Source organism: Sinocyclocheilus rhinocerous, unplaced genomic scaffold (assembly GCF_001515625.1).
Source record: "Sinocyclocheilus rhinocerous isolate Xijiao unplaced genomic scaffold, SAMN03320098_v1.1 scaffold542, whole genome shotgun sequence".
NCBI lineage: Eukaryota > Metazoa > Chordata > Actinopteri > Cypriniformes > Cyprinidae > Sinocyclocheilus > Sinocyclocheilus rhinocerous.
In genome coordinates this window covers 72670-84602 of record NW_015638928.1, presented here as the reverse complement: position 1 = coordinate 84602, position 11933 = coordinate 72670, and the positions used below count along the sequence as shown (strand labels likewise).

At 41.6% G+C, this 11933-nt stretch overlaps 1 protein-coding gene across 1 annotated transcript in view; it reads right to left on the bottom strand.

The window, feature by feature from the left end:
* Positions 1-5419: 5419 nt before the first annotated feature.
* LOC107750024 (dual specificity protein phosphatase 7) overlaps positions 5420-11933 on the bottom strand; it is a 15919-nt gene continuing 9405 nt past the window's right edge. Inside the window, exon 3 of the mRNA XM_016565272.1 lies at positions 5420-7893. Within this exon, the coding sequence (XP_016420758.1) occupies positions 7583-7893 (311 nt within the window). The 3' untranslated portion in view covers positions 5420-7582. The remainder of the gene's footprint in view (positions 7894-11933) is intronic.

The window sequence follows — 11933 nt, the reverse complement described above, 5'->3', positions numbered from 1 at the left end:
CGTCTTAATTTGATTTGTGACTTTAGCTGGATTAAGGTAATTACATGGTAGATTCTTAATCAGAGTATTGTCTTAATCGTGCTAATATCTCAATATTGTTGTCCATGTAAACGTACTGAGTAGTGTCACATGATCTTCAGAAATCACTCTAATATGCTGATTTGCTGCTCAAGAAACTCTTCTCGTTATTATGATTGTTGAAACAGTTGTGCTGTCCAATATTTTGGTTAGAAAGTTAAAAAGAACAGCATTTATTTGAATTTGAAATCTTTTGTAACATTCTAAACGATACTAGTGTCACTTTGATCAACTGAATGCATCCTTGCTGCATACACGTTCTTTATCAAATATATTTAATTATATATGCAAAATACTGTTTTTCTGGCTTGTGTTTGTAGCTAGAATTTACTTTTTCTTTCTTAAAGTAACCAGTGTCAGGTGTGGTAGAAGTGTTCATTGAATAATCTTTGTTTTCACACATTGTGTAATTTCCATTCATATTTTGAAGAGCTGCTGAAGGGAATCGTGCAACATCATTGCAAACATGTTTTCAGTCATGCATTCTTCATTTGAGACATCATCTGAGAGTATCCACACTGCAGGATGGAAACTAAATGATGCTCCCCATGTGCTACATTGTTATGCAAATCCAAGGACAAATATTTCAGCATCATGAATACTAAAAAGTGCTCAGAAAATCATCTCTTCAGTGTCGGCATCAGATCCCACATTAACTTGATTCTCGTGGAGTGACTCACAGTCTATACAGGCTCCAGAATCCTGCATCGTGCCGAGCAGATCTGGCCTCATTCCAGCTTTCTGTGTTTGCGTGGGATTCGCTCCTTTCTGCTTCTGAGAATCAGGAAACAAAGCGCTATGAACAAAGAGACAGGTCTCAGTCAGGATGCTTGAGATGTTTCACTGACCTCTAACTAAGTTCCTAGTGTCAGCTGAAGTCAGCAGAGGAGTATAGTTGCTGCTGTATGTCTGAAGTTAAACGGCTCAGTTCATGATGTGAAAATGAGACGAACTCACACACTTACAAACCTACCCTCAGTTTTTTAATCTTTGTGTACCTCTTGTTGCATAGCTTCAACTTCAGAGTATTTTTCCTCGTTAAGTAGTTATTTTTTGCACCCTACTTGAATTATGTTTTAAGCACAATATCCCTTTAGCTTTAATTAGCACAGCTTTCCTTTGGTTTATTAGTGTGGTGTGAGTGAGACTGTGAAGGTGTCGTCGTAGTAAGTTGTTTAACAGGCCAGCGTCTCTCACACCTACTAACCCATCAGCCGTTAATCGTTGGTAGTATATAGTAAGCACGTCTTGGCTAACGCTGCAGGAGCCTCGAGTGAGTCTTTTGTCAGGAGTTTTTAAAGGAATTTTGCACCAACAGCTTACAATGAATAGAAAGCACACCATGTCAGCTAAAGCTTCACACTTACCTTCTGAAGAAGAGAGAAGCGATACAAGAATATAAATATATATGCATGTAAATATTTCCAAAACATATACTGTGTGTATTTATATATGCATAATAAATATACACAGTACACATACATATATTATGCAAACAAAAACTTTTATTTAGGATGCGATTAATCGCGATTAATCATTTGACAGCAGTAAATGAAATACATCCAAAGATGAAACCAAACAAACACAGGCACTGATACACTACATGCTCTTATTATACGGTATGGCTGGGTATATATTGGTATATATACACCAAATATAAGTGTCTGTCTAGTGCAGGAATGGGCAAACTCGGTTCTGGAGGGCCACTGTCCCACAGGGTTTAGCTCCAGACCGAATCAAATATATCAGAACCATCGAATCAATGTCTTCAGGATTACTAGAAGGCTGCAGGCAGGTGGGTTTTTCTAACCACTGCAGTTTGCCCATCCCTTTTCTAGAGACCCAAGGACAAAAACAATCCCGTCCAGCCTTTCCTATCCGACAGTCCTGGAAGACTCTGGAACTCTCTGGGGCCATTAACACAGAACATGCGCGTCTAAAAACGCGAGATGCAGCGCTCAGGAATGGTTTTTAAAAAAGCACAGCGCAGAGCACCTCTTCCGCCATGTTGGCCTCAAATAAACCAGTTGCCTTGCCAACTAGCAACTGTAAAGCAAAGCTTGCAACGCTTGCCCCGCCTCTGGGGTCTTCTGATTGGTTCACAGTTTTGGACCTGACATTGATGAGCAGCGCTGTGTGTAAAAGTTGAAATTCTTTTGACCCGACACGCCTTAAAAACAGCGCTTCTGTGCGAGACGCATCTAGCGCTTTAACGCAGAAAAACACTGGAAAAGTAGTGCATTGAAAAATACGTTCTGTGTGAACAGCCCCTTCACCCAGGTGAAATAAAAAGTACACTTCCATAATGTACTTAAAGTGCTGTTTTCATGCACTAATTTTGTACTTAATATACTAAAAATTATTCTTTAGTACTTCTTACAATAAACTTAAGATCATCAAAGTGTATTCAACTGTGCTATTTTGGTAAACCATGAATATAAACTAAAATGTGCATTTAAAGAACTCTCTTTGTATTTAAAAATGTATTTAGTCACCACTTGAGTGTACTAGTGTATAAAAGATGGTTCAAGTGTACTACAAGTGGTAACTAAATACATTATTTTTTAAATAAAAAGAGCATGTTAAAAGTGCATTTAAGATCATATTCAGTGTCCCAAAATAGCACAGGTGAGTACACTTAGATGATCTTAAGAAGTACTGAAGAAGCATTTCAAGTATATGAAGTACAAAATTATTGTGCAAAAATAGAGCACTTTAAGTATACTATGGAAATGCACTTTTTTCACAAGGGCAGTGCATTATTGAAGCAGACTTTATATTTGACGGTCTTCTGACCTGCACCCCAACCAAGCAGTCTCATCACAGTCTCAATCTCAAACAAAAGTGTCTCGCATGCAAAAATACACCAGCTCCTCACCAAGCCACCGTCAAACCCTATCAGTGCTCATCTTCTTTACCGCTCTCGCCAAAACATCCTTATTCTGTGCAGTGTCCCATCCGACAGAAAGCTTTAATGAATCCTGCATAACCAATGTGCAATAAAACCGGAATTGAAATTGCTAACTGGTCTCACTCATACTTTCATGGAAGTAGCTTTGGTGTTACGTCTGTTATTTTGGTAGATAGTCATGTAGTTGATATTTCTCTTGGATGCTGAGCTCTTCTTTCTGCTCCCGTTGCTTTTTCCTCTAGTTCAGGACTGCAGAGCCCAATCAAACACCGCTAACCGAGGTCTTCAGGATGACTAGAAACTCCCAGGCAGGATCGGACACGCCTGCTCTAGAACATGAGGAAAAGCAGGAATTGCATCACCACTCTCTGCTGCACCTTGTCCCGATTCTCATCACTCACAGCTGAGATCTGAACGCCTTTAACCGAGTCTTTGCTCAGATCTTCACACTGACTGACCGTGTCTGCTAGACTTCTTCAACATCCGGTTCTTGGCTTGCAAAGAATCTGTCCTCCACTCCTGTCAAACATAATCAAGGTGTTGATCCCAGACGCTTCTCATCAGCAAGCTCACCCTATCGCTCCACATGACAGGCTCACACTCGTTTAGGCGGTTAGTGTTTTCCATTCTTGCCCTTCACTTAAGCAACGACCTAGGATATGAATGTGTTCAGGTGTCATTTAACAGACTGAACACATTCATAACCTAGCGCATGTCTTGCATTGTCCATTACCTGACGGTCCTTAAAACAGACACCCAAAATACAGACTGCAGTATGTTGAGCTGTAATATCACTAATAAAGGTGCCCTAAGCAATTTTTGAAAAACACTTTTGACCGCAGTGTCGGACCGAGTCCCAAAACACACTTGGAGCCAATCAGCATGTCTTGGGGGATGTCTTGTAATGATAAGAGAAGAGAGCGCACAGGACGGATATTAGCAAATCGAGTATAGATAGAGAGAACTGGAAGATAAAAAAAAAAATATCGGAGGAACAAAACATTAAAAAGAAGGGTTACGATCAGGCAAGAGGTAGGACCTGCATAAACATCGGAGCAGCTTTCCAGCGGTGGCGAGAAACTCAAGGGCTTGAATCGGACGCCGAGGTTGCGTGGTTTCTTTTTGATAGGTAACGTTGATTTTGCATCGTTTCACACAACTTATCGGTGTTTGCCTTCGTTTGAATATGCTTGCATCATCTTTGCTTGTTTCCGCGATCGTCATTATGCCAGGGTTGTGTACGTCCGTGTGGGGCAGAGATATAAAAATAGGGGCGAGGTCCTGTTGGGGTATGGCTGTGTTTGTTTTGGTGCTTTGTTAAATATCAACATCGTTTGGCAAAAATCACTTAGTGCACCTTTAAGTTACTATTAAAGTAAGCCAGTATTTCACAACACCCCTTTGCAATAAAGCACATTGTTTGAAAAATTATAATTCATCTGGCAGTTTGAGTAGAAATTTGAAAAAAAAAAAAACTCCAGCACAATATCTTATTATATTATATCACAATATTATAAAAAAAATGCAGCATTCGAAGGAGTCTCTGATCTGAGAGTGCATGTCAAATTGACCTTTAAAACAGAAAAAAATTGCACTCATTCTCAGAAAATAGAGGACATGACTGACGTGTGTAGCCTGGACCCATCACTGATGCCATGTTCATACTGTAAAACCAGAGAAGAACCAACCCCTGACTGAGCCTGGTTCTCCCAAAGGTTTTTCTCCAATGCTTCCTGAAGGAGTTTTGGTTTCTTGCCAGTCACCTTTGGCTTACTCCGTCCTGGTGGATTAAAAAACAATTCATATTCAGATTTATTGATTTAGCTGTACTTGACACTATTGAATGAGGTCACTGAAGAAACAAAGTAGCAGATATGTTGAAGTTGTAATTATAGCTGAAATGAGAGCCGTCTGACTGAACAACTTCACAACTCTGATGCTGTTCCTCCCGTTTATTATGTAAAGCTGCTTTGAAGCGATCTGCATGGTTTAACACTATACAAATAAACATGACTTGACACGGGTTACAAAGAGGAAGCCGAGCGGTGATAGTTTCAGCAATCGGATGTGGTGTCATCACATGCTTCAGAAACCATCTATATCTGAAATTAACCACAAGGCAACAGGAAACCAATCCCTGGAGTGGGCGGGGGGAGGAAGTCTCGCCTCATGTAGGACTCGCGTTACAGAAAAACACCCGTGGGGTGCCGGTTTCCAAGAAAAGTCCCAAATCATGAAATAAAGCTGGAATCAGATCAACATTTACGGGAGAAACATGGCGGATCCTAATGGAGAGCGCTTCTGTCTGAGCCCTAGTCATCTTTTTATAGCACACTTGAAGGGTGTTATGGGAAGAGACTGACAGCACATGGGGGATGGACACTGTTAAACAATGTTGAAAACGGCAGAAGGAACACACCAAACCAGATCGGATAACCAAAAAATAATTCAATATTTATTTGCGGTACAAACAAGTCTTGTATTGGTTTTCATATACTATACAATACATAGGGACAATTTTATATCCTTCATAAACCAGAAAATTGAACTGCCCAGTTACCAAGCCCAGTATTATACACATAGATTGTAGCTTTTAAAAAAAAAATGTATACAGCACATATAAAACAGCTCTTTGACATTTGAAGCTGTAACACGATGCCGACGCATTGTCAAATAAAAATCCCTGAAAAATTCCTCGGTGAGGTAAGATATACAGTTCCTTATTCGCTCATCTAGTTCCTGTGTGTCGTTCGCTTTCGTTCCTACTGTTATTAATCGCAGAACCGTTATGTAGCTACAAGATACGTCCACAGAAAGCCTTGTTCCTGTGTTCTGGCTATATACGAACAGAGAAAAAGATGTACGGTTTCTCTTTCCCATGGTTGCAGATACAAACATTCCTCCACAAGCAGCAGCTCGAAATCAAGATGTACATGTAAATAAAGAAGTCGTGAAATGACGCGCCTTTCCGTCCCGGGGTGATGCGAGAGCGCCGTGTTGTTATTGTGACTGGGTCGTTTCAAGCACGAGAAACAGTCATCCGCGATGATATATATTAAGGGGACAACTCTTGCATATCTGCACAAGATGAGTATTACACACATATACATACACACATATATATATATATATGCATGTATATCGAGATATATGAAGGCCACACGAGTCAGTATATAGCACATATTTTGTATATTATGGAAATCCGTGGGTTAAATCGAATCGGACGAAACACGAGCGAGCGCCCAGCACCCAGACGCACTCCGGACACCCCGGGCGAAAAGCTGCCTCCGTTTCAAGCTATAACTCTGTGGATCGCTAGTATCAAAAGTAGAGGAGTCAAAAACCCGAGGCCATTTTCTAGAAAATACTGCAAAGGGTTGTTGAGTATATTGCAGAGTAACAAATACAACCTTGACTGACCCGTTAAAGACCATTAGTCGTCTATTATTATTACTACATATTGGTTTCTTTAAAAATGAACAAACGTCTTGGTAATACAACGATTTCTAAAGGGAGATACAAAGAGAGTATTGAACAGTCAGAGTAGGAAAGAATTAAAAAGGTTATATAAGGCCAGCTTAAAGCAACCCTGTTAACTCAAGCACTCGTCCACTCCGGTCCAGTCGCTCGTTCCCGCGGTCAGGAACGCCCTCGCTACACACTGTTTGCCACCCAAGAGCAGCAAGAGTAGTTAAAAAAACAGTCCTCAACATTCGGTGACGTGCCACGCCTCGAGAGGATCGCATGCCCAAATACATTGAGTGAATAGATATACTCTTACGTAGAAATTAATACAATATATTCATACTGTAATGAGAATCGCCAAGGCCAGAAGGTGAGCGAGCCCGGAAGTCGGGACACAAACGTGGATCTGTCGATCTTGCGGTTAAGGAACAATGAGCTTTAAGTGCGCGCGTCGTCCCACGCAGCTGCGGGGCCTCGTCGCAGCCTAGGACTGGCAGCTCCTCTGAATGTCTCTTTCTGTGTGTGTTGGAGTACCGCTTTTAAGTGCCAAGAAGAGAAAGGCTTCGCCACTGTGCAAAACGCATTAGGTCATTGCAAACGTAGAGCGAGAGAGAGAAAATAAAGAGGGTGAGGGCTCATAATGTTTGTTTGTGTCGGTTCGGTCGCCAACACGTCACTACTTTGGACAACATGGTTCTGCGCAGAGGAAAGAGACAAAGATATAGAAATGGACAGAATGCATGTGTGGCGCACCTCTCGGCTTTCGCTCGAAGAACGAATCCGACCCTACGTTCAAAAAGCCCATGCGGTGCGATGGCAGCCTTCGAGACCGGAGGGCATCTGCAATCAAAGCTTCCTTCTCTTCGAGCCAAGCGCTGTGCAAAAGTCTCACGTTTCTTCTCGTGTATCAAACCGTGAGAGAAAAAAAAGAACGGTCTGTTTCATGAAGGCAAGAAAAGCTGCATTAAAATCCACCGGAGGGCTTGAGAGGGGCCCGTGTGCTTAACCACCCTCCGTCCCTCCCTTCGCCGCGGCTGCTGGCCTGTCCTCCAGGTCAAAAGCTCCCCTGGAGTTGGGAGATAAACATTCAAAGGGTGGCTGCTCCCACCCAGCATCCTCTGCTGGCCTTCATGTGGACTCCAGCGTGTCCAGCTGGAACATGTTGTGATTGGTGGGCGTGGTGAAGAAGAGCTGGTCGTTGGGCGTCGAGCGGTTGTCGCAGGGACTGTTTAGCCCCAGTGTCCTCTCGAAGTCCAAAAGCTGCCCCATGAAATTGAAGTTGGGCGAGATGTTGGACTTCTTGCGCTTGACGAAGTCATAGGCGTCGTTGAGCGACAGGTTGAGCTTCTGCATCAGGTACGCCACCGTGACGGTGACCGAGCGACTGATGCCCGCTAGGCAGTGCACCAAGATGCCACACTTTTTGGAACGAGCTTCATCTGAGGAACAGAAGAACATAAAACAGATGAGCCTCGAGTGCCAGACCAGCCCAACTGGATCTCACATATACACATATTACATGAATGACCTCTGCATCAGTTTGGGAGCATGTTAAACGCCCACATCCAATTACAAAAAAAGTTGTTGTTTTTTTTTAAATGAGGAGGGTCGCCTTGTGGACTAGCTTTAAGATACCTAGAAGGTTTAATTGATAGATTTTATGCTTAAATAAAAGAGGTGTATTTAGAGGCTTTTAGTGTTTTTTGGTTTTGTTTTTGGAGAGGTGTTCTAATCTCTTTCCCACTGGACTGTGAATAAAGCTGCCCAACCAGTAGAGTGCATAAGTGCTGTCCATTTTTTCTGGATGCATTTCCCCCCGCATTCATTCTTCCTATAGGAATCATTAAAAGTCTTTGTTAAAGAGGTGAATCCCAGCATTACAACAAACTTGATTTGAAGCAATAAAGGTTTAAAAAATAATTAAATGGCCAAAGTCACAAGAAATTGTGTTGATTATATAGACAATATAATTCACATTTACTACAATACATTTTCAAAGGTTAGTTATTGTTCAAAATCAATTCCTCTAGTAAATGAATGGTATTTTTACTTCCAGAAACGGACTACTGAACTGTTTTTGATCACATGCCCAGAGATGCTGCTGTTACATAAAAATACGACTCGAGTGCTGCTCATGACCAAAGCATTTTGCTAAGTTTCAGTGAGTAGCACAGGAAGAATCATGATCTAATTTTGTGTGTGTGAACAGGCCTGTGGACAGACACCTTTGGCTGCTGCGTTTGAGTTTTTAAGTGACATTAGCATCGCCTTTTAAAGCTTAAAGTCATGACGTCATCACACATCACCATGAGGTTTGATGCTATGGACACGTGGTCAAATTTTGGTTAGATTTGAAAGTGAACATAGGTTTAATTTCCACTCTGTTATCATACAAAGTCATCACATCGTTTCAGAAGCACTGGAGTTGTTCGGATTACATTTTTGTTACCTTTAGAGAGCTTGAAACTTTCAGTTCACACTGACATTAACTGTATGGACAAACACAGTACATGATGACAATGTGCATTTTTGGGTGAACTATCCCTTTAAGAGAAGTGTCTGATGAGTGTCGGTGTAATCATACAGGGCTTCCTGTAGACCAATTAGTCATGGGCTCTTGTTTGGAAAACAAGTAGTTAAATCTCAACTTAATAAGGCTGCACTGAACTCCTGAAATGGCCAATCACGACACCGTGGCTGTGGTAGAGTCTGCTTCAGTACAGTAGCGTTCAGTGGCCGATGATCTACAGCTCCAGTCAGCGGAGCCATGAGCGATTCACCCAGACAATGGTTAATAACGTCAAGCTAAACCATTGCAAACGGATCACATGACAAACGCCCCCTCTATAAATCTTTCTACTAGGTCTGACCCGTGAATGGGAAAAAGTACAGCTATACATTATTTAGAGACGAAGTGCATCTGGTTTTGTGGGGCATGACGTACTACAGAGCCATTAGTGCCAGGCGAGGCAGAGTAAAGTGGCCATTTCCTCTTCTCCGCTCGTGATGGATGCGGCAAGAGCGCTCCGAGTCCAGCTGAACCCTGGAACAATGAGGTCACGTCCCCCAGAAACACTGGCTCCACCACCGAGACCCTTCAGTGAATTCATAAAACACAACGTACAGTATGTAAAACAACAACGACCGCTGAGCTCTCCAGCTTTTGCCGTTTTTCATCTAAACAGGAAGTTCCTTTCAGCAAAGCTTCCTAAGATTCAATAGGAAGCAACGGCACAATTTACACAAACGATCACATGAAAAGTGTGTTTACGCAGCAAAAGCGAAAGTGTTCAGCGAGCGAACAGCAGCGTCCAGCTGCATAACAGGATGTCGTGACAGTTCAGTGCACCAGTTTGCCCTTCCGCTTCTCTCGTACCTGCTTTTACCTCATGACCACAGGATAATGCACGGTTAACCTTTTTTCTCCATTTCTGTCACCGATGGAGTTTTGGTTCCTTGGCTTGCTTAGTTGGGGACTCTTCATTTCTGGCAATATTGTGGATTTGACTGCACAGATACTTTTTGAACTGAGCTGAGCTGGGGGTGCGTTTGCCCAAAAACAACTATGGTCGCAAGTTCCGTCGTTACCAATAGAGTTCATTGGAACTAACAACCATAGTTAGATAACGATGCTTTTGGGAAACGCGCCCCTGGACGATGGCATCACTGAATCAACGATGAACTGACTTTAACTGGAAAAACGAGTGTTTACTATCGTCCTCTTGCGTTATCGACACACTGTTTTCCTGTTTAATACTGTAAAGCTGCTTTGACACAATCTGCATTGTATAAAGCGCTATATAAATACAGCTGACCTGACCCAACATTGAACCTTCTGTCATCATGCACTCATCCTCATGTCATTCATTTCATTGTCATTTTTGGGTGAACTATCCCTTTACTACCATTCAGTTACACGGTTAACTCGTCAATTAGATATTTCCCACAGTCTCAATGAAAGATGCACATTTATTTAAAGGTTACGAATGAGCGGCAGAAACCAGAACAACAGGTTCCAGTCAAAATCACATGTACGTGAGATGCCAGACTACTGTCACGCGAAAACACCTCCAGTGTGAATTGGAAATTATTTCACTTTCAAATACCGGTGGTGTTTCAGTAACGCTGTACATGGTCACATTAAAATAGATGTAAACAGTGAGCTCATACGCTCATGGCTTTCTATACATACCACAAAAAAACACAGTGCAGACTTTTACCATTTGCAGCTCTTGATGAGACGTGGTACAAAGACGAAGACCAAACTGAGCCTCTGTAATGCAGATATAACCTCAGACTAGATGTTTTTAGGAAATGACTTTAGAAAGTGTCAACCGAGATCTGCCGCAGACAGCACATGTGGCTTCACCGGAAAAACACTGACATCAAAACACCAGAGAAACTAAAACCGTTTCCGTCCTTATTCATCTGGAGGGTGAATGCTTTTATTTATTTTATTTTTTTTAAATGAACAGGTTTGCTACCCATTCAAAGCGAACGATGAGGTGAAATCCGTGCGTGCTTTGTCTCGATTCATGCTCGCACGGTTCAGTTCTGTGATCTATGGCCTACATCGATCACTTCTGTACAGCTCACTGAATCAATTATATCCACTTCCTCTGCTGCCCTTGTTTTACATCACCACGGGAAAGCTCGTCTGACCTGACCCCAGCTCGTTTGCTTGAGAAATGTCTGGAGATGCCTATCTGTCAGGTTTAAGCAGTGCTGTTCTTCATGTAGACCGCAGGTGGACAAAAGCAGTCATGAGTAGCACAGGTGTATTTGTAGCAGTGGTGGAAAGAGTACTGAAAATTTGTACTTAAGTACAAGTAGTTACATTGCTGAAATAATACTCAATTACAAGTAAAAGTACTGGTGCCAAAACAGTAGTTAAGTAAAAGTACAAAGTACTCTTCTCAAAAACTACTCAGAGTACTAGTTACTTTTTAGCCAGCGATATTTAATGAACTACCAAAAAAATATTCATTCATATCAAAGATCTATGTGGATAATAGCTACTTTGAACAAAACCCACTTTTATCTTATTGACAAAGTATGTGAATTAGTGGTCATGATACAGGAGTTTCTAACTTCAATACCTTGAAAAATATCAATATCAAAGTACCCGTGAACCGGAAGTTGCAACTGACTTCAGTGTCGTGATGTATTTCCAAGTGAAACGGAATTCAGAGCCAGAAAGCCATTCCAGAGCGGAAGCCAATATTCAGTTTTTGATTAAAGATTACGACGGCAGACCATTTTTTTTCCAGTGTATTGACTTGCACAGTTCAATTGTTCACCACAAGACTAGTAATGTTCACTAAAAAGTAAGTATAGGGTCATTTTTGATTTCATGACGACTTTTCAATACCATTGGCAAAACTAACACATACTACTGTATACTGCCATATAGATAATTTAATATTTAAAAAATTTTTTTGCACATCCATTTTTTCAAGGCAATCATTATTTCAAGCTT